The sequence below is a fragment of the Myotis myotis genome, unplaced genomic scaffold (assembly GCF_014108235.1).
Source record: "Myotis myotis isolate mMyoMyo1 unplaced genomic scaffold, mMyoMyo1.p scaffold_m19_p_4, whole genome shotgun sequence".
Classification (NCBI taxonomy): domain Eukaryota; kingdom Metazoa; phylum Chordata; class Mammalia; order Chiroptera; family Vespertilionidae; genus Myotis; species Myotis myotis.
Genome location: NW_023416346.1, coordinates 5800955 through 5828103, shown reverse-complemented (window position 1 = coordinate 5828103; position 27149 = coordinate 5800955). Strand labels below are relative to the sequence as shown.

At 44.0% G+C, this 27149-nt stretch overlaps 1 protein-coding gene and 1 pseudogene across 1 annotated transcript; both read left to right on the top strand.

Annotated features, from left to right (window-relative positions):
• Positions 1–249: 249 nt before the first annotated feature.
• On the top strand, positions 250–18531 carry ZNF41 (zinc finger protein 41). The gene is made up of 5 exons (XM_036306069.1): positions 250–335; positions 5167–5410; positions 10558–10684; positions 10949–11044; positions 16414–18531. The coding sequence occupies exons 2-5, from the start codon at positions 5339–5341 to the stop codon at positions 18468–18470; spliced, it is 2352 nt and encodes a 783-aa protein (XP_036161962.1). The 5' UTR covers positions 250–335; positions 5167–5338; the 3' UTR covers positions 18471–18531.
• Positions 18532–18919: 388 nt separating this feature from the next.
• LOC118654283 lies at positions 18920–19881 on the top strand (annotated as a pseudogene).
• Positions 19882–27149: the final 7268 nt, after the last annotated feature.

Genomic DNA, 27149 nt, shown 5'->3' with positions numbered 1-27149 from the left:
TTAGGAGTAGAACTTTAGCCTTAATGTTTATATAAGGAAAGCAGAAAGGTCGATTAACCGGTTTTTAAACATGGGATGACATGCTCCAGGACAGGCGTCACCGGCCCCCCAGGTACTCCTGGCACAGATACCAGGTGTCTGGCCCTCCATCACTTCAGCTCCCCGCCCAGCGTGGTTCACCCGCAGCGGATGACTTCCGCTTCCTGGCCTAAATCTGACACGTCCTCCTCCCCCCCCCGCCCCCCCCCCCCCCCCCCCCAGGCAACGACCCAGGGTCGGTGACAGCGGAGGATCGGCGATGCCCTCAGCCGGCCGGTGGACCGGGGCGCCTTCAGGTGGGCACGCAGCGGCGCTCTGGGCTCTGGGCGCCAAATGGGGCTCTTCCAGTCCCCTGAGCAGGGGCGGCGGCCGGGCCCGGACCCGGACCGATCTCCGGCTGCTGGGAGGACTGTTTGCAGCTGGGATGGAGGCGGGGGCCGGCCGCCCGGGGATACAGCTGAGTGCCCGCACCTGCGTGCTGGGAGGGCGCAGCGCCGGGCTGGGGACCATACAGGGGAGAAGTCCGGTTGGCACAGCCCGAGATCTGGCCCCGTTGGCTCCCGGGAAGTACCACGGGGGGGGGGGGGGGAGGGAGTGGGTGGGGGAAGATCGGGCTGGGGACCACAGGCTCCAAGGCAGAAATGACCACCCTTCCAAGATGGCGACTCCCGGAGAGAGATTCCCAGGGGGACAGCCATGTTAGCTGCCGGACAAAAGTCACTAAAGCAAATTGGAGAGGCCCCTCTACTCCCCCCGACACGCACACCAGTGCACTTTGAACACTTGGGGCTCCTGGCCCGAGTTTAACAGGGGTGGCGACGAAGGGCCAGGAAAGCAGCCACGGAATTCTGTGGGTTTTATCACGTGGATTTGGTCCTCGGTGATGGTGCCCTGTAGGGTGAGTGAAGGGGCTTCCGTGAGGTCACTTAGGAGGCAGAGGAAGTGGGAAGACCTGCCTTTGAATTGGTTCGTCCTCCGGTATCTGTTTTCTGTGTCATTAATTTCTGCCCTTGATTTCATTATTTTCTTTTTTAAAAAAGATTCTTATTTTGAAACTCCTAATTGAATGCTTATCTCATTAATGTTCAATCATTACAATTTTATGATGTAATATAAGCATTAAGTTCATGATTTCCCCCTGGGAACACTTTAGCTCCATGTCCCAAGTTTTGATATGTAACATGTTCACTATGGTTCACTTCTAATGTTTTCTAATTTCTGCTGTGGTTTTCTCTCTGATGCCTTAGTTACTTCGATATTTGATATCTCAAAAAGTTGAATTTTTTAAAAAATATACTGTATTGATTTTTTACAGAGAGGAAGGGAGAGGGAGAGAGAGTTAGAAACATCGATGAGAGAGAAACATTGATCCGCTGCCTCTTGCACACCTCCCACTGGGCATGTGCCCTTGACCAGAATTGAACCTGGGACCCTTCAGTCCACAGGCCGACACTCTATCCACTGAGCCAAACCGGTTAGGGCAAAAAAAAGTTGACATTTTTGTTATTGATTTCACAACTATAGAGAGAGACTGCCATCTGAGTGATTATTAGGTGCAGGAATGGATGTTTTTAAGTTCAATACATACCACCAGGTTACTTTCTAACACTTGTAAAATTGGAACTCCCACCAGCAACCTATAAAACAGCTCATTCCAAGATCCTCTCCCCCACTGAATGTTAGTGCTTTTTAAATTTTCCTCATTCTCAGAGCCAAACACAATGATACCTAGCTTATTTTGTTGTGTATTTTCCTGCCAACTAGTGGTTGAACGTCTTTTCCTCTTTATTAGCCATTGAAATGTACATATTTTTTAAAATTTTTTCTATCCTTTGCTCTTTTATCATTTGGGTGGCTTGTCTTTCTTACTAATTTGTGGATATTAACCTTGTGTCATTTCTTGTCATTATATTTCTTTTGTCTCTTTATATGTTTATTTTTATAAGGTGTGTTTATATATAATTAGAAGGAATAATAATCTGATTAAATATAAGATTTTATTCTTTACAGGTTCTTAGTGTCTTTTCTTGCTTAATGAGTTCTCCCCATTTCATGCTTAAACAAATATATGCCTTAAATTTAAACATTTTTTGTTTTAAAATTTTAAATAATATTTCTTATGTTTTATCATAATTCTAGGCTTGCTAAAATCCTAGTGAAATTTTTATTTAAATGAGTCATTACATTTTAAATATGTTTTAGAGAGAGCAAGGGAAAGGGATAGAGAGATAGAAACATCCATGAGGGAGAAACATCTATTGGCTGCTTCCTGCACGCTCCCTACTGGGGATAGAGCCCACAACCTGGGCATCTGCCCTGAATTGAACCATAACCTGATGGTTCATGGGTCAATGCTCAAACGTTGAGCCACACCGGCTGGGCTATGGTTTTAATTTTTTATTTTAAATATTTTTATTGATTTCAGACAGAAAGGGAGAGGGAGAGATAGAAACATCAATGATGAGAGGGAATCATTGATCGGCTGCCTCCTGCACGCCCCCTACTGGGGATCAAGCCTGAAACCCGGGCATGTGCCCTTGACTGGAATGGAAACCCGGGACCCTTCAGTCTGCAGGAAGACACTCTATCCACCGAGCCAAACCAGCCAGGGCTGTGGTTTTAATTTTTAAAGTTAAATTTTAATGCAACTGGAAGTTATTCTGGTGTGGGGTGTGAGATGGGATCAATGTTTGTGTTTTCCATTTGGATGGAAAATTTGCCAGCACCCATCATTCATGAATACCCCTTTCTAACTCAATTAAATGCTCATTGGGCCGTGAGACTTATTGGTTGGGACACTGAGGTGCTGAATGATTGATTCACCTGCGATTACCAGTCTTTGGGAGTCGGATTTCGGGGGCCTAGAGGAGTCATTGACTTGCACCTGTGGACATCGGTAATTGCAGGACTGTGTGAATTGAGAAGTGATGGACCGGAAGGTCTATTGTTGAGGATTTTATGGGAGTCACTGATTCTATATATGGGCTGTGAGTTACAGGGTCCTCTAAGCAGTCAGGTTTGGCCCCCAAGGAGCCTTAAGCAGATCCATGGTTGCTTTTCTATGGAAACCAGTTGATGGCACCTTTGGGACACACTTTTGTCAGTGTCAGTTGATGATGTAGGAGCCTGTGCAGACATGCTGGTTTTCAAAGCCCAGATGGGAATTGGAGGGAGGGGGGCAGGCAATGAGTTTACATTTTCATCTTTGGCATAAGAGGGTGGGCTCTACAAGTTGCTCATAATGTACATTGAATTATACAGAAGATTGGTTTATGCACACGTGACATGGTCACCTCTCAGTTGAAGCACTGTGAAGGCAGCAGGAAACAGAACTAATGTTTATTGTGACTGCCTTGTATAAAATACCTTATGGCACAGTAGTTAAGAAAATGCACTTCGGAGCCAGGTATACCTGAGTTTATGTCCTTCCCCCTAATCTGAGTGATCTTGGAGCAAATTTCTTAGTATCTCTGAATGGCTCTATCTCATGGTAAATGGTAATCTATATAATAAAAGCCTAAACGATCGTTATGGCGAACGACCAGAACGACCAGTTGCTATGATGTGCACTGACCACCAGGGGGCAGACGCTCAACGCATGAGCTGCCCCTGGTGGTCAGTGTGCTCCCACATGGGAAGCACCGCTCAGCCAGAAGCCTGCCTCCACAGCAGCGCTAAGGAACAGTGGGCTGAGCAGTAAGGAGCAGTGAGCAGGCAGGCAGTAAGGAGTGAGGGGTCCTGGACTGCAAGAGGGCACAGGCCAGGCTGAGGGACTCCAACTCTCCCTCTCCCTCCCCCAGTGCATGAATTTCATGCACCAGGCCTCTAGTAATAATCTACACTAATAAAAGAGAAAAATGGTAATTGGCGTACGGCGCTACCCTTTTCATTGGCTAATCAGGGCTATATGCAAATTAACTGCCAACTAAGATTGGCAGTTAACTGCCAACAAGATGGTGGTTAATTTTCATATGTAGGCACAATGCAGGGAGGCGAAAGGGAAAGCAGGAAGAAGCCCCCTGCCACTGACAGTGATCGGAAACCCAGGGGGGAGCTAAGAGCTGGGGGGCAGGGCAAAGGCGGCCCTGGGGCCGCCTTTGCCCTGCCCCCCAGCCATGATCGGAGAATCGGGCGCCTTTGCCGCCCTGGCCAGTGATAGCAGGAAGTAGGGGTGGAGCCAGCGATGGGAGCTGGGCACGGTCGAAGCTGGCAGTCCCAGGAGCTAGGGGTCCCTTGCCTGGGCCTAAAGCAGAGCCCACGATCGTGGGGCCGCTGCAGCTGCGGGTCCCGGCTGCCCGGGCCGGACTCCTAGGCCAGAGGCGTTAGGCCTGGGCAGGGGTGGAGCCTGCAACCGCGGGGAGCTGGGGGGGTCCCCTGCCCAGGCCTGACACCTCTGCCGGAGGCCTCAGTCCTGGTCAAGGGGCCGATCCGGTGATTGGTGATCGGAGGGTGGTGAGGGTCAACTCCTCTGGCCGAGGCATCAGGCCTGGGCTGGGGGCAGAACCAGTGATGGGGGAAATGAGGGTCCCCTGCCCAGGCCTGACGCCTCTGTCAGGCCTGGGCAAGGGGCTGATCCTGCGATTGGAGGGTGATGGGGGTCAACGCCTGAGGGCTCCCAGTATGTGAGAGGGGGCAGGCTGGGCTGAGGGACACTACCCCCCACACACACCCAGTGCACGAATTTCGTGCACCGGGCCCCTAGTAATAATAATAATAATAGTCCACAGGATGAGTGTGAAAATTAAATGAGTTATCTAGTAAAATATGCCTGGCATGTTATAATAGCAATATTTAATTAATGGTGTGTGTTCTAGGTGCTAAGTGAAAGAGTACTTTCGAAGCCTCACTTCATTTAACTGTAACAACCATATGGGACAGGTATTTTTATCCTGTCTTAAGATGAAACTCAGGCAAAAGTGACTTCCCCAGAGTTGGAATTCAAACCCTTATTTATTTTACAACAAATCTCATGAGTTTTTCCCATATTCTACACTAATAGTGGGTGTTGGTTTTATTGAACTTTTCTCTTCCACAATGTCCAGCACAGTGAGCTATCCCTTGGTGCCCCCAGGAAGCATTTCTGGGGTGATGCTGGTTTGACTAACCATGTGGACACTGTCTTTCCAGGTTTCTTGGGGTCTCTGTGGAGCTCCTGGACCAGACCCCACAGTGAAGGCTGCAAGATCTTCCTTCTGGTCCCAGAAGCTCTGGTTGAGTCCACAGACGCTGTCTGGCCCTAGGCTCCTGGGAAGAGCGGAGTTGTCAGCAAAAGAGCCTGAGGCCTGAGGCCCGAGTAAACATGCCAGCCAACCAGAGCTCTCCCCAGGGGAATTGGTCCCAGGCTGCAGAGGAACATGGCAGGTTGTGTGAGGTGAGAAGGGAGCAGACTCCAAGGGCAGGCATTCATTCAGTAAAGAAATACTCCGACCTGTCACCAGGACCTCAGGGCAGGGGCAGGTGGGTTAGAGGGGCATCAGATTCCGGACTGGCTGCCCCTAAGACAGATCACTGTCCTCCTGCTGTGTAAGCACCACGTGGCTCACGTCCCTCACCCAGAGGAGAATGTGATGTGTCTGATGGAGGAAAGGTGGGACAGGAGGGACAGCGCCATACCTGGAGGAGACAGGCCGTTCCCTGCAGGGTGTCTGCAGGCCCTAGCCAGGGAGACCTTACATCCTGGCTCCCAGCACAGACCCTTCACTCTCCACTGGCTCTTTGCAGATGCTCAGCTGATCCCCACTAGAGCCTCATTTTCCTCTGGTCTCTGAGGATTTGCTGATTTCTCCTCTATCCTGATCTAAGGCAGAAAAATCCCTTTTCTTTCCGTCATAGGGTGACCACAGTCTCCAGGGCCTTTCTAGTTCTTCCTCCTTTCAAAGATGAACAAAATGGCCTGAAAAGGGACGTGACTTGCCCTGATGGCTGCGTTTGTAAATGACAAATACTGGACTGGAACCCAGTCTCCAGAGCGTGTCCTCCACCCTCGCCACACTGCAGCCCAGACCACGTATCCCACTAAAAGTTCCCCTGGAGATTCTATAAACAGGGAGACGATGACAGAGCCAGACCCTACCAGACAGCTCCCTCCTTCAGACTGTCCTGTGGACGCTGTCACCTATGGGATAGGCTCATTGTCACTGAGGCTCAAGGTCATGTGGTAATTAGGATAATATTAAATTTTTAAAATTTATTTTTATTATTTCATAATTTGACAATAAAATGTTAGAAAATTCAGGTAAGCAACTACAAGAGAATAAAACATTACTTGTAAATTCAGCACTACCCCTAATTGGCCAGTGTTAACATTTAGCTCTATTCCCTTTCAGCTCTTTTCCCCTTTGTATGTGCATAAGTGCATGTAGGGGGGTATATGTGTGGGGCTGTGAGTGTGCATACATACCATACACATATACATTATATACCTCCAGTTTATATAGCATTTAGTTGCCTCCATATTAACTTGGCAGTTTAACATAATTTTCTAGGCAGTCAGTCTTTTTCTTCATATACACATGAGGCATAGCATCATGTCTTTTGGATAAACTATAATTAACTTAACCAGTCTAGTATATATGCATTTAAAGTGTTTCAGGGTTTCTGTTATGATTAAAACTGCTGTGGTGAAATTTCTTTTTTTTTTTAATATATTTTATTGATTTTTTACAGAGAGGAAGGGAGAGAGATAGAGAGTTAGGAACATCGATGAGAGAGAAACATCGATCAGCCGCCTCCTGCACATCTCCCACTGGAGATGTGCCCGCAACCAAGGTACATGCCCCTGACCGGAATCGAACCTGGGACCTTTCAGTCCGCAGGCCGACGCTCTATCCACTGAGCCAAACCAGTTTTGGCGAAATTTCTACACTTAAATCTTTTTGCCCAAGACACTAAAATTACATTTTGAGTCATACTTTTTCAGCCCCACACTCTTTCTCTACTTCTGGAATTCTTTTTTTTTTTTTTTAATTAAATCTTTATTGTTCAGATTATTACATTTGTTCCTCTTTGGAATTCTGATGACATGAATGCCAGATCTTTGCTTATAGTCTCACAGGTCCCTGAGACCCTGCTCATTTTTTTTCCAGTCAATTTTCCTTCTATTGCTCAGATTGGATTATGTTTATTTTCCTATTGTCAGGTTCCCTGGTTCTTTACTTTGCCCTCTCTATTCTGCTATTGGGCTCATCCACTGAGTCTTTAAATTTTGGTTATTGTATTTTTTCAGTTCTAAAATTTCCATTCAGTTCTCTTTTATCTTTGTCTTTATTTTTTTAATCCTCACCCAAGGATATTTTTCCATTGATTTTTAGAGAGAGTGGAAGAGAGAGGGAAAGACAGACAGAAATATCAATGTGAGAGAAACACATTGATTGGTTGCCTCCTGCACAGGCCTCGACCAGGGCCCGGGCCTGGGAGGAGCCTGCAACAAGGTACATGCCCTTGACCAGAATCAAACCTGGGCCCCTTCGGTCCGCAGGCTGATGCTCTATCCACTGAGCCAAACCAGCTAGGGCCGTTCAGTTCTCTTTTATATCTTATATTTTTTTTTGCTGAGACATTCTATTTTGGCATTTAAGTATATGGAAGCATTTTTATGATGGCTACTTTAAAAATCCTGTCAGCTAATTCTAACATCTGTGTCATCTCAGTGTTTGTGTCTGTTGATTGACTTCTCTTATTCAAGTTGAGATTTTTCTGCTTCTTCACATTGATGCCTGATTTTCAATTATGTCCTGGATACTTTGGGAAGTATGAAACTCTAGATATTACTTAAATCTTGTGTTTAGCAGCCCCCTTCTGACTCTCTTCTGCTACAAAAGGAGAATCTCCTCCTTAATGCCTGATGGAGGCAGAAGTTCAGATTTCCCACTAGGCCTCCTCTGACATCCCAGAAGGGAATGAGCAGCTTGCTGCTGCTGGGCAAGGATGGACTATCAGGCTCTCCACCAGGTGGAGAGACAGAAGGCACCTCCTTACTGGATGGGGGTGGAAATCCAAGATCCCCACTTAGCCTAACTTGACACTATGGAAAGGATGAAAGGCGAGGCTCCCCACTCAGCCTTTGCTGATGGGAATGGTGGTGGGGCCACAGTTTTTCCTGTGATGCTTGGCTGGAGTAGGGCAATTATTATCGAAAAATTTCTCTCTTGCTACATTGCCCCATTTCCTGGGACTCCGACTAGAGAGAGCAGTCTTTCTTGGGGCAGTTTTTGTGACGATTGGCATTCTGGGCTGCCAGTTACCACAGCACTTAGTCCAGTATATATGGGGCTAAAAGAAAAGTCAGGAAAATCACTGCAGTCCTCAGGCTCTGAGGTTCCTAGCCAGTTTGCCTTGTCTCTCCAACTGACAGAGTGTTCTTATCTTTGTTTTACATATAATGCCCAGGGCTTTTAGCTGTACTTACCAAGTTGAAGCAAGGAAGAAACATGCCTATTCCATTTTGGTCCCATTGGTAAAATTTTTAAAAATATGTTTTTATTGACTTCAGAGAGGAAGGGAGAGGGAGAGACAGAAACATCAATGATGAGAGAGAATTATGAATCGGTTGCCTCCTGCATGCCCCCCACAGAGGATCTGAGCCCATAACCTGGGCATGTGTCCTTGACCAGAATCGAACCCAGAACCTTTCAGTCTGCAGACCAATGCTCTATCCACTGAGCCAAACCAGCTAGGGCCCATTGGTAATTTTTAAGTTAATTTTTTTGAACAGTTAATACATTAATTTGGTTCTCTTCTCAACACCCCAGGCCTCCCTAGCACAGAAAACCATTCCCGATTAGTTTGTGTGTGGGTCTAGTGGGGTATATGCTTAGAGATGATGCAAAGAAAAACAACAAAGAAAATTTCCTTAACATTTTTCCATAAAGATGGTTGATACTGTTACTGGTATATTAAACACTGATTTTTTAAAAATTTACTATTAATTTGTACTTTTTTTTTATCATGAATAATGCTGCTGTAAATATTTTGAACATGCCTCCCGCTGCATATGTGCACATATTCCAACTGGGCATATTTCCATGAGTGGAATCACTGTGTCCTAGTCTATGCATATCTTCAACATTACCAGATGAAGCCAAAATGCTTCCAGTATGGTTGTACCAATTTACTGCCATCCGTTAGTTATGTGAGAGTTCTCATAGCATCATCTTGTCTTCATCACTTCATATTCAGTCCTTTTCACTGAAGACACTCTAGGGAAGCGGTTCTCAACCTGTGGGTCACGACCCCTTTGGCGGTCGAACGACCCTTTCACAGGGGTCGCCTAAGACCATCCTGCATCTCAGATATTTACATGACGATTCCTAACAGTAGCAACATTACAGTTATGAAGTAGCAACGAAAATAATGTTATGGTTGGGTCACAACATGAGGAACTGTATTTAAAGGGCCAGAGGTTGAGAACCACTGGTCTAGGGGTTGTGTAGTGGTTTGGATTTGCACTCCCTGGTTAACTAAGGAGGTTAAGCCCTTTCATGTGCCTGTTGATGCTTTGGATTTCCTCTTTTGTAAAATGCCTGTTGAAATCCTTTGCCCACTATTCTACTGGGTGGGCTCTTTTCTTCCTATTGGTTTGTGAGAGTTGTTTACATCCTCTAAATATGAGCCTTTGTCAGTAATATGTGTTGCAGATATCTTCTTCTATTCTGCAGCTTTCCTTTTCTGTCTTATAATGTCTTTTAAATGAATAGAAGTTTTAAACTTCATTGTAGATAAGCTTATCAATTTTTTCTTTATAGTTAATAGGGTTTTTTGCATTTTTTGGTGAATTATTTTCTTAATTCAGGATCATGAAGCTATTTGTCTATATTATCTTTTAAAGGCTTTATTGTTTGCCTTTGCTCCATACATTTCTTTTTAAAAAATATTTTTCATTGATTTCAGAGAGGAAGAGAGAGAGAGAAACATCAATGATGAGAGAGAATCATTGATCTGTAGCCTCCTGCATGCCCCCACACTGGGGATTTAGCCCACAACCCAGGCATATGCCCTTGGCCAGAATTGAACCCAGGACCCTTCAGTCCACAGACCAATACTCTATCCACTGAGCCAAACCAGCTAGGGCCATGCATTTCTTCCAAATGCCTTGTAGCACCCTTTGTGTCCTATGTTGGTGTCTAAGTCTTTAATTTGTTCTATTTTATTCAACTCTATTGCCATTGCCTAGCACAGAATTGATCAGTAAATGTATTGTATCTAGTTTCTACATTAATTAGAGGACTTAAAGAGAATCTGTCTTGACCATCATTTTTGAAAAAAATGAATTAATATTTGAATAAATGAATGAATGTAGCACACAATGAATGTCAAGCTACTTCAATAAGCTTTTTCTCTCACAAAATAAAATGCAAAACTAGGTACTGAGTGAAAATCCTACATGATAATTATGGTAAAAGTCATGAAAAACTTATCTATCTTAACAATAGATAAGTTAACAATCCTATCTATCTTCCCTCTATCCCCCACCCCCACCCCCATGCTGACCATGTTTTGAACAGGATTGTGTTGTTACAGATCTCATTGTCATTCGAGGATGTGACTGTGGACTTCAGCAGAGACGAATGGCAGCACTTGGACCCTGCTCAGAGATGCCTGTACTGGGATGTGACACTGGAGAACTACAGCCACCTGCTCTCAGTGGGTAAGTACAGCCAACCTATGTGTCTGCCAGAGGCCTCAGTGAGGCTATTTCCATTCTCAGCTGCTAAGTGCTCTGGGGCATCTCAAGTGTGCAATGATGTCATTTTTTTATTTGTCTAGATTCTTCAGTCTGTTTTGAGCTTTATTATTATTACTCTATTCCCAGGGAAATGTGATTACTTTTCTGAAGAACAAATGGAAGTACCATTGAAAGGTCCCTGAAACCCATTTAGCTGGACCCAATCTTTATTATATCTATTAACAGGGTACCAAGTTCCCAAACCAGAGGTCATCTTCAAGTTGGAGCAAGGCCAGGGACCATGGACGTTGGAAGGGGAAACCCCACATCAGAGCTGTTCAGGTGAGTGTGATCCATACAGATGGGGGAACATGGAAGTAAATCTCACTTTTGTAGGAGAGGTTGGTACCTTTCAAAGGCTGTGAAGATAACCTGTCTTGGAAATTCTAAACTTTTGGACTTGCTTGAGGGATAGTTGACAGAAGCTTCTCTGATACCTAAATGCCATCTCCATCTATGACCCTTTTTCTCTTGGCTTTTTTCTTTAAATATATTTTTATTGATTTCAGAAAGGGAGAGAGAGGGAGAGAGAGATAGAAACATCAATGATGAGAGAGAATCATGGATCAGCTGCCTCCTACACATTCCCTACTGGGGATCGAGCCCACAACCCGGGCATGTGCACTTGACTAGAATCAAACCCGGGACTCTTCAGTCCGCAGGCCAATGCTGTATACACTGAGCCAAACTAGCTAGGGTTTCTCTTGGCTTTTTGACAAGAAAGCTGTCTCTAATTTTGTACCCTGGATCATATACATACCATGTTATTTTATCTAGAACCTTTTTATACTTCCTACTCCACCTCCACCCCCCCTTACCTTAGATTCTGTCCTTGTACATTTAGGTATTTTTTTGGTAAGAGAACATTTGGTAAATTCCAGAAGTAGAAGAAGTAATTCCTAGAAGAAATGGGCTTAGGAAATGAGTTAGGTAAAGAAAGGGCCATTTGGGGCTTGGGAGTGAAGAAGCTAATGAACACAGACACCAGGGGAGTGAGGGCATGAATGGGGGAGTGGGAGGGCAATAGGGGGATAAGGACACATATGTAATACCTTAATCAATAAATTAAAAAATTAACAACATAAACCGATGAATAAAAATGGATCTAGAGACAGAGAAGCATCGATCAGATGCTCAAACCTCAGAGGGAAGGCAGGGGAGGGTGGGGGCTAAGGGGGAGAGATCAACCAAAGGACTTGTACGCATGCATATAAGCATAACCAATGGATACAGATACAGGGGGCGGGGTGAGGGCATGCGTGAGGGTATGGGGGGGGGGGACAATGGGAGGATAAGGACACATTTGTAATACCTTAATAAAGGAAAAAAATTAAATTTAAAAAGAAACAAGAAGCTAATGGGAATGTGCCTAGGGCAGGGAGCGGGAGAGGGAAGGGAAAGAGAAAGGCACAGGTGTGCTCCCTGGAGGAGGAGCGCCCATTCAGGTATTTTTAAATTTCTTCCCTTTTATTCCAATTCCCCATATCCATTACGTATGTGTCCTCCCATGGGCAACTGGTCTAATGTATTTGATCTTTGTGTTTGTGTGGTATTCTCTTAAAGTCTAAAGTATGGGTTTGTGAGTATGTAGTTTTACACGGTGCTATGTGTCTTAATTGTATTCTTTTTATTTTTTTCACCGTTTTCTCTTGTCTTTTTGATGATAACCATTCTAACAGTGTGAGGCGATATCATTGTGGTTTTTATTTCCCTGATGATTAGTGGTGTTAAGAACCTTTTCGTGGACCTGTTGTTCATCTATGTCTTCTTGGAAAACTTTCTATTCAGTTCCTTGGCCATTTTCAAATCAAGTTGGGTTTGGGGGTTAGTGTTTGTTGTTTTTCTATTGCATTATGTGAGTTCTTGTATATTTTGGATATTAACCTTTTATCATATGTATGACTTGCAAATATTTTCTCTCGTTTCATAGGTTGCCCTACATTTTGTAGATTGCTTCTTTTGCTGTGCATTTTCTTCATGTCTAGTGCATTTATTGTCTTCCCTGAATCTGACTCTATTCTGTGCTCTGTTTGTTCAGGTGATGCATTTTCACCCTGTGATCAGATTTCACTGTTCCATGAAATAGCTCTTAATTACTTCAGCATATACAGCTCTTTCCTTTTTCTCCTACTCCATCTCACAGGAACTTAGAGAAAAACACAGGATTTTAGACTTTGTGGTAACTGAGGCTTTCACCTCTGTTTTTAGAATGTTCCCAGAATTAAGACCCTGTTTCTGTTGTATAATTCAAGGTGTTATTGGGAGAGAGAAACTGGGGAAGTTGAACATAAAGAATTATTAGTGCCCTGGCCGGTGTTGCTAAGTGGTTATAGTGTTGACCCACTGATCAAAGGGTCCCAGGTTGGATTCTCAGTCAAGGGCACATACCTCAGTTCCAGGTTCATTCCTGTTCACAAAGTGCATGCAGGAGGCAACCAATGGATATGTCTCTCTCACATCTATATTTCTCTCCCCCGCCCCTCCTTCCTCCCTCCTACTCTCTCTAAAGGTCAATGGAAAAATATCTTCAGAGAAAAAGAATTATTAGCTATAGTGGGGTTGGAGTAACAAGGGATGGTTAGTAAAAGTAAAGAGAACTCTAAAGAATAAAAGAATAGTGGGAATAAGGAACAGCCAGTACCTCTACTATTGTGACGGAGCACCCAAGCAAATGCCTCCCCTGCTTCCAAGGGATGCAATCCAGACTTCGTTGGGAGGCACTGCCTGGTTCATGGCATGGCAGAAGAGTTGCTGTGGTGCCATGTTGACAGAACTTGCTAAAAATCTGTCTTCTGTGGTTCCAGAGAAAACTGACCATGGGGAAGTGCCTTTCTGGAGGTATTTCACTCCCAATCATCTGAGAGGGGGGCAAAGGTAAATCACTCGGTGCTGCAGGAGCTGGGTGCTGAAGTCACCCATTACAGCCAGGAGCTGAGCTCTAGAGAAGTGTCCCACACTGCAAGACCTGGTTGCTGGGGAAGCTGCATGTGCATCAGAAGCCAGATGTTAGCAAAGTCACCCACGCTGCAGGAGCCTGGTGCTGGACAAGCTGCCCTTGTTGAAAGTGTGCTGAGAGAGCCCACTAGAACCAGGAAGCAAACCCCCTTCCTCCTGAAATGTCTCTCCATTACCCTCTAATGACCAAGCTCATCATTGTACCAGCTGGCAAAGGAAAAACACACTTAAAGAGACCCAGATCCATTTTTGTAGAGTGGACAAGAAAGCATAAATTTGAAGTTGAGAGGCAATAAATTGATAACTGGCGCCCTAGCCAGCTTGGCTCAGTGGATAGAGCGTCAGCCTGTGGACTGAAGGGTCCCAGGTTCGATTCCAGCCAAGGGCACATGCCTGGGTTGCGGGCTCAATCCCCAGTAGGGGGTGTGCAGGAGGCAGCCGATCAATGATTCTCTCTCATCATTGATGTTTCTCTCTCTCCTTCTCCCTTCCTCTCTGAAATCAATAAAGAAATGTATTTTTTTAAAAATTGATAACTGGCACACTTAGTCTTCCATTTTCCAAAATGAAACATGGAGCTTATTTGGTAAATTTTAACTTACATTTATTGAATTTGCGGAGATAGAGGAGGATATTTTGCTGTCTTTCAGAAGGATTTTTCAAGTGTCTGCTAAGATCATAGAATATATTTGGAAAGGGAAGACAACTGCATGCACTGTTAATAATTTCAGTCTTTGTGTATTAATTCTTTCTGTTATAACACAAAACTGTGCCACTTTGAGTATCAATGTGTATGGTACCATATTTCTTTATATATTCATAGCAGAAACAACCTCCCTAGAGGTGTGCTGAAATGAGAACTAATATCAAGGACAATCCATTTTGAATATACACAGAGGAATAAAATAAGTTTAATATAAATGTATATCCTCTCATATAAGAATTCTGAGGTGAATGGGTTCATTTAACAAGACAACTCTAACCCTGGCGCATCACTCAGGTACCATGTTCCAAATCATTGTTCTGCCATGCAGTGGTCAGCAAACTGCAGCTCGTGAGCCACATGCAGCTGTTTGGCCCCTTGAGTGTGGCTCTTCCACAAAATACCGACTTCTGCGCATGGGCCACGAAGTTTCAATCGCACTGTACATATGTGGCTCGTGAGCCGCAGTTTGCCGACCACTGTCCTAGGGCATTGTTGTCAGTTGTGTGGTTAATGTTGGGTCACTGTTGTGTCCAGTGGGAAGGGAAAGGAGAAATAGAGAAGATTTACCCACTATCTTAAGATCTGACCTGCTCAGACCTTATCACTTCTGCTCATACTCCACTGTTGAGAACAAAGTGAAGCTGGTCAATATAATGCTAACCTATATTCTGTTCCTATAAAAGGAGTGGTAGCCCTAACCAGTTTGTCTCCGTGGATAGAGCATTGGCCTGCGGACTGAAGGGTCCCAGGTTCGATTCCGGTCAAGGGCATATACCTTGGTTGCGGGCACATCCCCAGTAGGGAGTGTGCAGGAGGCAGCTGATCAATGTTTCTCTTTCATTGATGTTTCTAACTGTATCCCTCTCCCTTCCTCTCTGTAAAAAACCAATAAAAATACATTTAAAAAAAAAAAGGAGCGGTAAATAGATTTTGGTGGATGGCTTGAAGTTTCTGCCATAGATGGCTTTCCCTCTTATTTTATACTTGTTAAAAGCATATATTCCGCCCAGCCTGGCATGGCTCAGTGGTTGAGCATCGACCTATGAATCAGGAAGGAGGTCACAGTTAGATTCCTGGTCAGGGCACATGCCCAGGTTGTGGGGGCACGATCCCCAGTGTGAGGCGTGCAGGAGGCAGCCGATCAATGATTCTCATCATTGATGTTTCTACCTCTCTCTCCCTCTCCCTTCCTCTCTGAAATCAAAACATATATATATATATATATATATATATATATATATATATATATATATATTCATTCCTGGGACCAATGAAAACTTGCAACTGGCTACAGAGTTGGAGCACAGATACCTACTTATTTTTTGTCTATGTCAAGATGGCTGGTATTGTAAGAGTTTTTCCTATAGATATAAAGGAATGTATATCTATAAATTATAAATCCCATGAATGCAATAACAGTTTAATGTTGATGCTCATAATGGTTCAGAAAGAAAAAGCAAGAAGAATCAGAGAGATTAGTAAGGTTTTAAAGCTGATATGTAATAAGAACATACAATCCGAAATATTTCTTGTATGTCAGGCTTTCTTTTAACAGACTTTAGTTTATTCTTCTGGTTTCTCTACTCACTATCCAGACGTCCTACTAGTGAATATGGATTCCCAGGTTTCAAATACCATCTCTTTCACTTATGAAGCTATTTTATCTTCAGCAAGTTATGAACTTCTCTGTGTTGCTATTGTCTTATCTGTGAAACATGATCGATAATGATAGCTACCTCTTTAGCGTTCAGTGAGGATTAAATGAGCTATTTTGAGTAAAGCACTTGGAACAGTGGTACCCAGTTCACCACAAATATTAGCTATAGTTTTGCATATAGTGAGTGTTCTAGAAGAATTTTATATCACTACATTATTACTTTTTTCAATATTGTCATATGAACTTTGTGTTCATCCTATCTGAACTACCCATACCCGCTATCCTCTGCTACTTGTTCTTTGCGTTATTTTCATTTTTTCTTTTTCTTTTTAGATAAGGATATTGGGAAAACCCAACAACAGAGAATTTCTGGAGAAGTTTCATTCCACTGTGAGAAATTTGGTCAAATCATAGAAGATGATTCACTGTGTTCCATTTTAGAAGAATTGTGGCAAGATAATGACCAGCTAGAGAGATTTCAGGAAAACCAAAATAACCCTGTAAGTCATGTGAAAGTGTTCATTAAAGAGAGGGGCTATGAATGTAAAAATATTGAAAAAATAATTCATGTGAGTACCAGGCTTGTTCCTTCAATTAAAAGACTCCACAACTGTGACATATTTGGAAAGAGTTTGAAGAATACTTTAAATTTGCATAATCATAATAAAAGCAATTCACCATTGAATCTTGGCAAGATTTTTGGAAATGGCAATGATTTCGCCCATAACCCTTCCTGTACTAAGAATGAGAATGCTAATAATACAGGAGCAAATGCTTGTGAACATAATCAATGTCGAAAACATCTTGGCCACAAACAAGTTCTCATCGACCATCAAAAAATTCACACTGGGGGGAAACTTTATGTATGTACTGAGTATGTAAAGAACTTCACCCAGAAGTCAGACCTCTTTGAGCATCAGAAAATTCATGCTGGAGAAAAATCCCATGAATGCAACAGCAGTGAGAAAGTCTTCACTCAGAAGCCCCAAATTGATGTAGCTCAGTGTGTTTATACAAGAGCAAAACCGTATATATGCACTCAATGTGGGAAGGCTTTTCCTCTCAAGTCAAATCTCATTACACATCAGAAAATTCATACTGGGCAGAAACCCTACAAATGCAGCGAGTGTGGAAAGGCCTTTTTCCACAGATCATATCTCTTTAGACATATGAGAATTCATACAGGAGAAAAACCTTATGAATGCAGCGAATGTGGAAGAGGCTTCTCCCAGAATTCAGACCTCAATATGCATCAGAAAACTCATACTGGAGAGAAACTCTATGCATGCAGTGAGTGTGGAAAAGCCTTCACAAGAAAATCAGCACTCAGGATGCATCAAAGAATTCACACGGGAGAGAAACCCTATGTATGCACTGAATGTGGGAAGGCCTTCATCCAGAAATCACATTTCAATACACACTGGAGAATTCACACTGGAGAGAAGCCTTACGAATGTGGTGACTGTGGAAAATCATTCACTAAGAAGTCACAACTCCATGTGCATCAAAGAATTCACACAGGAGAGAAACCCTATATATGTGCAGAATGTGGAAAGGTCTTTACACATAGGACAAATCTCACTACACATCAAAAAACTCATACTGGAGAGAAACCCTATACATGTGCTGAATGTGGGAAAGCTTTCAGTGATCAATCAAATCTCATTAAACACCAGAAAACTCATACTGGAGAGAAACCCTATAAATGCAATGGCTGTGGAAAAGCCTTCATATGGAAGTCACGCCTCACTATCCATCAGAAATCTCATACTGGAGAGAGACACTATGAATGCAATGAGTGCGGGAAAGCCTTTATCCAGAAATCAACACTAAGTGTGCATCAGAGAATCCATACAGGAGAGAAACCCTATGTTTGTCCTGACTGTGGGCAGGCCTTCATCCAGAAATCACACTTCATTGCCCATCACAGAATTCATACTGGAGAGAAGCCTTATAAATGCAGTGACTGTGGAAAATGCTTCACTAAGAAGTCACAACTCCGTGTGCATCAGAAAATTCACACAGGAGAGAAACCCAATATATGTGCTGAATGTGGAAAAGCATTCACTGATAGGTCAAATCTCATAACACACCAGAAAATCCATACTAGAGAGAAACCCTATGAATGCAGTGACTGTGGAAAAACCTTCACCTGGAAGTCTCGCCTCACTATCCATCAGAAATCTCATACTGGAGAGAGACAATACGAATGCAGCAAGTGTGGGAAAGCTTTCATCCAAAAAGCAACACTAAATATGCATCAAATAATTCATACAGGAAAGAAACCCTATGCTTGTTCAGAATGTCAGAAGGCCTTCACTAACAGATCAAATCTCATTAAACACCAGAAAACTCATAGTAGAGAAAAAGTCTATAAAGGCAGTGACTGAAAAAGCCTTCATCTGGGAATTATTCTCTCTCATCATTGATGTGTTTCTCTCTCTCTCCCCCTCTCCCTTCCTCTCTGAAATCAATATATATATATATATATATATATATATATATATATATATTTTTTTTTTTTTTTTAAATCATAAAGTACCCTAGCCAGATTGGCTCAGTGGATAGAGCATCAGCCTGTGGACTGAAGGGTCCCAAGTTCGATTCCAACCAAGGGCACATTCCTGGGTTGTGGGCTCGATCCCCAGTGTGGGGTGTGCAGGAGGCAGCCAATCAATGATTCTCTCTCATCATTGATGTTTCTATCTCTCTCTCCTTCTCCCTTCCTCTCTGAAATCAATAAAAAAATATATATTTTTAAATCATATGGCAACTCTGTTTAACAATTGCAGGTATTAAAAGGACAGCCAACAAACCAATGTACAGAGATCAGAGAACAATGATTGGTCCTAATAGATGAAATCTCATTAAACACCAGAAAACTCATAGTTGATAAAAACTCGAAAAAGGCAGTGATTGAAAAAGCTTTCATCTGCGTGTACATCATATGTCTCAGTGGGGAAGAGGAGTGCCTGATACTGAAATAATTGTGCAGGGCGAAGTAGATATGGCAGACTACAGGTGAAGTGAACAGGAAGCAAACAAAGCCAAGAATCCCCCAAATCCAAGTAACTGCATCACCATAGTTGATACACAAGTATATGTGTAGGGAGACTCTTTGATAAAGTCTTTGGGCAATAGACTTTTTGCTTTTATACAGGGACCCTCAAGCTCCTACAAATGGTAGAAATAGAGACCTCAGGAGATTATTTGTAATTTCTAATGTTTCACTTTATGGATAAAAGGCTTTATAAATTTAGCACTGGCTAGTTCTTCATACCCTGGAATGTAAAGGGACTCAATACTGGCCAAAATTTTTTCAAATTTCTAAGGTGGGAGAAACATTTTCATTGTCCACATACCTGCAGGGCACTGAAGTCCAGGCAAAAACCTACTTGGGAATGCAGATCTGTGAGGAGACAGAAGTTTTTGTGATTATTGACATTTAAGACACAGAAAAGACTGCCATGAGGAACTGTTCTTTCTCTTCCCTTTGCTAAGTCACCATGGTATATTTTTTAAAAATTAAATAGAATTATAAAAATTAAGTCTGACTTTATGCATTAGGCAAAGCTCTAGCTGATGTTACAGGAATATAGTTATCAAACATTACACACATCTAAAGGTGGCAATTTTTCCCTCATTAATTCCATGCTATGGCAGCAAGTGATTATTCACACCCAAAGAAACTATGCATATCTTCTAACCTGTATCCCCAAAGCTATCATTTATGCAAGCTGCAAACCTCAGTCTTCTTTTTTTTAAATATATTTTATTGATTTTTTACAGAGAGGAAGGGAGAGGGATAGAGAGAAACATCGATGAGAGAGAAACACTGATCAGTTGCCTTCTGCACACTCCCCACTGGGGATGTGCCCGCAACCAAGGTACATGCTCTTGACCAGAATCGATCCTGGGACCCTTCAGTCCGCAGGCTGATGCTCTATCCACTGAGCCACACCGGTTAGGGCAAGACCCCAGTCTTCTTATCCCTTTAGTGACTGCCTCTGAGTCCCAGGACTCTGGACTTTCAGTCTCGCCCACCGAAGCCTTTGCTTTCTTTGAGATTCTTGTTTGAAAAACAATGAGTGAGAAATTGGGTTTCAATACATAAAGTTTTGATTTTGTTTGTCTTCCAATTTGGTTAAGATATATACTTTTTAAAATATATATATTTTATTGATTTCAGAGAGGGAGAGAGATAGAAACATCAATGATGAGAGAAAAATCATTGATTGGCTGCCTTCTGCACGCCCCACACTGGGGACTGAGCCTGCAACCCAGGTATGAGTTCTGACCGAGAATCAAACTGAGACCTCCTGGTTCATAGGTCAATGCACAACCACTGAGCTATTCTGGCCAGGCAGATACATTCATTTTCTATATGAATATTAAGAGTACTTTTGTGTAGATTGCATTATTTTATCCCCATTTTATAGATGTACAAACTGAAGTATAGATAGGTAATATGATTTCCGCAGGACACACAGCTAGGACAAGGAAAAGGCAGTATTTTTTTTTAAATACAAGCAAGCACTAATTAAATTTTTTTATGACCTAGTTACAATTTTTTTCTTTTTTAAACTTTATTGAGTTGCAATTCACATCCAGTAAAATGTATCCATTTAATGTGGCAATTAAATTAATTTTAGCATATTACAGAGCTGTGCAACCATCACAATAGTATTTTCAAATATTTTCATCATCCCCAAAAGAAACCCCATACCCATTAGCAGTCTCTCTGCATTTCTCCCACCTCCTCCGACCTCAGCCCTAGACAACTGCTAATCTACTTTCTGTCTCCATAGTATTCACTAATCTAGACATTTCATATAAATGGAATCATACAATATGTGGTCTTTTGTGACTGGCTTCTCTGAAGTAATGTTTTCAAAGTTCATACATGTTGCAGTGTGTATCAGTACATCATTTATTTCTATTACTGAATAATATACCATTGTATGGTTATACCACATTTTGATTGTCCACTCATCAGCTGATGGACATTTGGGTCGTTTCCACAGCCAGTATGCACTGTACTGAGGCATCATTGAATCCAGACACTATTAGTGGCTAATGGGGATCAACAGGCACAGTGATGACAGTTGATGCAGAGTCAGCAACATTGTGACTGGGCCTTTTAAAAGTCAAAGACACTGTACTCATGGCCAATGGGTGGTTAGCAAGGTGACGCTAGTGTGGTATCAGCACATACTGTGCTGGAATCTCACGTAGGTTAGTACCTGCTCTTGTGGCTAAGTGGGGAGTAAGACCACTTCTAAAGCCTAGGGAGGACTAAGTCTCCCATTGCCAATGTCTTTCATCTGATCTAGTGTTCAAGATTCCTGATTTTCTTCCAGACAGCTCCTGGTGTGAGAAGAGGAAACTTTTTATTGTTGTTTAATATGTTTTTATTGATTTTAGAGAGAGAGGAAGGGAGAGGGAGAAAGCGATATAAACATCAACATCAATCAGCTGCCTCCTGAACACCCCCTGCTGGGGATCCAACCCGCAACCTGGGCAGGTGCTCTGGCTGAGAATTGAACCAGGGCCTCCTGGTGCATGGGTCAATGCTCAACCGCTGAGCCACTTGGGCTATTATTGTTCTTAAATTTTAATTGAGACATAATTTACATACAATAAAATGCACAGATCTGAAGTTTACTCATTGGATGACTATTATATATGCCCATTAACAAACACTCCAATCAAGATACAGAATAGTTCCACCACTCCAGAAAGTTCCCACCTACCACTTAGGAGTTAATTCCCAACTCAGGGGCAACCACTAATCTGCTTTCTATCATTACAGATTACTTTTATTTATGCTTGCAATTTCCATAACAATAATTTTAAAACATCAAATTTGTCCATAAAAACGGAAGGAAATCTTACTCTTTGCAACAGCCTAGATGGAGATTATTATGCTAAGTGAAAGACAAATACCATGTGATTCCACTCATGCCGGGGTCCAGCTGCAGCAGGCCAGGGGTTCCCAAAGGTGTGGACAGAGTCTGAGAAGAATGATTTACATGGAGACAGCATTTAGTCTCCGTGGATCTTCCGGTGCCTGGCTGAGGCCACCGAGAAAGATCCAGAGGCAAGCTGAGCCTTTATTTTATAGCCAGAGGTAAACAAGGAAGTGGTTACCATAGTTACACTGTTCTTGTGAGTTTCACTTGTTTTGGCAGCACTTGCTACACCTCCCACAGCCCATTAGCTTCCCAGATAAGATCTAGGGAGCGTTATAAGGTCAAGCTTAATTATGCTAAGAGGACTGTGCCCTCTAAGCTGGGACTTGTTTGTGACTTTGCCAACAGGTCAGTCCGAGGCTTAACCCTCTAGCCGTGCCCCACACACTAATATGTGGAATCTAATGAACAAAATAAACTAAAACAAAATAGAAACTGACTCAGAGAACAGATTGACAGCTGTCAACAGAAGTGTGATTGGGAGGCTAGATGAAAAAAGGTGAAAGAATTAAGTTACGGGGGAACACTCATAGACAACAGTATGGTGATTAACAGAGGAAAGGGGGCTAGAGGGAGGTAGAGAAGGGTATAGGGGAGAGAAATGATGACAGGAGGAGACTTGACTTGGGGTGATGAACACACAATAAATATACAGATGGTGTATTATAGAATTATGTACTTGAAACCTATATAATTTTATTAACCAATATCACCCCAATAAATTAAAAAGAGGAACTCCTGGGAGGGGAGTGGGGCTGGAGATTAAGTTTAATCACCAATGGCCACTGATTTAATCAGCCATGTGTATGTAATGAAACCTCCATAAACACCCAAAAGGATGGGTTTTGGAGAACGTCAAAGTCGGTGAATATACAAAGATCTGGGAAGAGCGATGCACTCAGGGGCATGATGTACCACATCCTTACCCCATACCTTGCCCTATGCATCTCTTCCATCTGACTGTTAAATAAAATGTTTCTCTGAGTTCTACAAAAAAAACCACCATCAAATTTAATGTTTTAAATGGATGGAATGGAGATTGAAAGAACTGGTGAGATGGCATCTTGATAAATTTAATTAATACTTAGTTGATGGGGCTGAGGGCATGCTGTATACAAAATGCAGAAAGTGTAATCTGTATATTCAAGTGTATGCTGTATTGGGGAAAATCTGATGATTAATTCAAATATCTTGGGTCATCATAATCATGGGACATTCAGGGGTGAATAGCAAAAAAGGTTTTTAATTTAGCATCAATTTACCCTGGTATAGTGTCACCAAATATTAAAGGCAAAAGAGTTACTTTTCTTTAGCAAATAAGGTAAAATAGAAAACATTCTCAAAGTTGAGGTTTGCCCTAACAGACCTCCACTAAAGACACTCTAAAGGGTATTTTTCAAGCAAAGAATAAAACGAGCTTGACCGGCGTGGTTCACTGCTTGAGCATCGACCTATGAACCAGGAGGTCAGGGTTCGATTCCTGGTCAGGGCACATGCCCAGGTTGTGGGCTCAATCCCCATTGGGGTGTGTGCAGGAGGCAGCTGATCAATGATTCTCTCTCATCATTGTTGTTTCCATCTCTTTCTTCCTCTCCCTTTCTCTGTCTGAAATCAGTAAAAGTATTTTTTTAAAAAAGAAGAAAACAATCCTGGAAGGAATGCACAAAGGAATAAAGAGCAACCAAGGTGGTGAATATGGAGGTTAAATAAAATTAATGTATAAAGCAAAAATGTTTTCTGGGGAGATGTGTATGTGTGTGTGTTTATATACACACATATATTACATATAATTATATATATAAACCCCGTAATACATCATTATACTTTGAAATATATATGTATCTAAACTAGGGGCCCGGTGCACGAAATTCGTGCACTGTGTGTGTGTGGGGGGGGGGGAGTGTCCCTCAGCCCAGCCTGCCCCCTCTCACATACTGGGAGCCCTCAGGCGTAGACCCCCATCACCCTCCGATCGCCTGATCGGCCCCTTGCCCAGGCCTGACGCCTCCGCCAGAGGTGTCAGGCTTGGACAGGGGACCCCCATCTCCCCCCGATCACTGGCTCTGGTCCCCGCCCAGGCCTGAGGCCTCTGGCCCAGGAATCAGGCCTGTGCAGGGGACCCCCATCTCCCTCTGACCGCTTGCTCCACCCCCCGCCCAAGCCTGACGCCTCTGACCCAGGCTTCAGGCCTGGGCAAGGGGACCATCATATCCCCCCAATCCCCGGCTCCGCCCCCCACCCAGGCCTGATGCCTCGGCCAGAGGAGTTGACCCTCATCACCCTCCGATCACCAGTCACCGGATCGGCCCCTTGACCAGGCCTGAGGCCTCTGGCAGAGGTGTCAGGCCTGGGCAGGGGACCCCCAGCTCCCCGCGGTTGCAGGCTCCGCCCCTGCCCAGGCCTAACGCCTCTGGCCTAGGCGTCCGGCCCGGGCAGCCGGGACCCGCAGTGGCAGCGGGGGGCCCCGCAATCGTGGGCTCTGCTTTAGGCTCAGGCAAGGGACCCCTAGCTCCTGGGACTGCCAGCTTCGACAGTGCCCAGCTCCCATCGCTGGCTCCACCCCTACTTCCTGCTATCACTGGCCAGGGCGGCAAAGGCGCCTGATTCTCCGATCATGGCTGGGGGGCAGGGCAAAGGCGGCCCCCCAGCTCTTAGCTCCCCCCTGGGTTTCCGATCACTGTCAGTGGCAGGGGGCTTCTTCCTGCTTTCCCTTTCGCCTCCCTGCATTGTGCCTACATATGCATAACCACCATCTTGTTGGCAGTTAATTTGCATATAGCCCTGATTAGCCAATGAAAACGGTATCGCCGTACGCCAATTACCATTTTTCTCTTTTATTAGTGTAGATGTATATGAGCAAAGTTTCTATTAAGGGATTAGCTTTTGAAGGCAATTTTTTTGGAGAAAGCCATAAAATACTATTGAAGGTCAAGAAAGATGTGTTTAAAAATTTAAAAAAACAAACAAACACATTCATGGATGAAAAGACTTAAAGCCATTTTTCACCTTTCAGGTTGGCAATAATTTGTAAGACTGATAATAAGTCCTGGTGAATATGTGGGAAAATGTGACTTTTTCTCAAACTGCTCATGAGAGTGTAAATTAGTATAATTTGGAGGGGGAAAATCAATCTTATATAATAAAGAGGTAATATGCAAATTAACCCTCATGCCCTCACAAGATGGCTGCCTACAACCAGGCCGGCAGGGGGGTTAGTGAGGGACAACCAAACGACTGAACAAGCTGGCTGCATGGGGTGACCAGGCCGGCAGGGGGGGATAGTGAGGGACGACCAAACAACTGAACAGCAGGCTGCATGGGGCAACCAGGCCTGCAGGGGGGCCCAGTTAGGGGCAATCAGGCCGGCACGCAGAGGAAGTGAGGGCGATCGGGCCAGCACAGAGGGGACAGTTGAGGGCAACCTGGCCGGCAGCAGGGGGCAGTTAGGGGTGAGCAGGCCAGCAGAGGGTGCAATAAGAGGCAACCAGGCCAGCAGGGGGGCAGTTGAGGGCGATTAGGCTGGTGGAGGGGGGCAGTGAAGGGTGACTAGGCTGGAAGGGGGGGCAGTTGTGGGTGACCAGGCAGGCAGGCAGGTAAGCAATTGGGAGCCAGCGGTCCAGGATTGTGAGAGGGATGTCCCTGGGATCGGGCCTAAACTGGCAGTCAGACATCCCCAGAGGGGTCTTGGATTGGAGAAGGTGTAGGCTGTGCTGAGGGGACCCCCCCTTTCCTGTGCATGAATTTTGTGCACTGGGCCTCTAGTTATTTAATAAAGTTGAAAAACTTCTATATTAATCAGAACCCAGCTAGGAGACAGAAGCCATATCAATTATTTTAACAGAAATAACTTATTATGAAGAATGCTTAACTGGTTATGAAGTTATTAACCACATAAATGAAAAGACAAACAAGTGAACATTAAAATTATCATGGAGGTAGCAACTGCAGAAAGCAGCCAGGCTAGGATAATAAGGGAAGAAACTGAAACTATTAAAAGTTAGAAGGTTGGAGGAGGGGGTCTCATGTGGTTGGGATTCATACCTCTAAGGAGGGGGCCCCAACCAGCTGAACCTCACGTCTCTAAGGGGTTGGGGTACCATGGAAAACTGCAAATGTGTGAATGATGGAAAACTGCAAACTGGATTAAACTGCTGCTACTCTGAGGAACTACTGCCACAATGAAGAAGCAATGCTGGCCTGATGCTCAGATAAACAGGGAGGCCCAACAGGGAGCAGCTGGCAAGACAGAAACATGTTTTGTACAGTCACGGCCCCAGCATCACAAAGCACAGTATAGAAGGACAGGTTTGGAGCTGGCGCACAATAGCCTAATAACTGCCTACACCCTGTGACCCATCAGTTCCACTTCTAGATACTCAACACAGAAACAATACAAATGCCTTTCACTAGGTGAATGGAGACATAAATAAATAAACCAGACCTATATTTATCAACATGGCTAGATCTTGGAAAGAAAATATTTCATTAAAAAAGCAAGCTATGGAAGTTTAAACATAGTGTGATACCATATATTAAACTTTTTAATAGCAATATCCTAATATATAAAAACCCTGGGTCCATCACATCCGCAATGACCGGGAGGCTCGACCATTCACCAGGCTTTCCCGCACAGCAGGTGAGCAGGCTGAACTGCTGACCTCTTGGAGAGAGAGAGAGGCCGGGCTGATCAGAAGTGGCAGCAGCTGCTGGCGAGGCTGGGAGAGAGAAGCAGGGTGTTCAGACCCTGCTTCTCTCTCCCTCACCAGCAGCCAAGCCTCTCTTTCTCCCAGAGGTCAGCAGTTCAGCCGCTCACCAGCAGCCTGGGGCGGCTGCTGATCAGCCCAGCCTCTATGATCAGGCCCAGAAATGCTGACTGGCATAGAAACCGACCAATCAGAACCAAATTGGCCGGCAGAGGAGGGAAGTTGGGGACGATCAGGCCAGCAGGGGAGAGCAGTTGGGAGCAAGATCAGGCCAGCAGGGGAGAGCCATTGGGGGCAAGATCAGGCCGGCAGGGGAGGGCCATTGGGGGCAAGATCAGGCCGGCAGGGGAGGGCAGTTTGGGGCAACCAGGCTGGCAGGGGAGGGCAGTTGATG

What these genes read in the sequence shown, in the direction of transcription:
- ZNF41 (XM_036306069.1), top strand. Translation starts at nt 5,339, where the DNA reads ATGCCAGCCAACCAGAGCTCTCCCCAGGGGAATTGGTCCCAGGCTGCA. An exon ending in AACATGGCAGGTTGTGTGAG is followed by an intron (nt 5,411 to 10,557) that starts GTGAGAAGGGAG and finishes GTGTTGTTACAG; the next exon opens with ATCTCATTGTCATTCGAGGA. An exon ending in CCCACATCAGAGCTGTTCAG is followed by an intron (nt 11,045 to 16,413) that starts GTGAGTGTGATC and finishes TTTTCTTTTTAG; the next exon opens with ATAAGGATATTGGGAAAACC.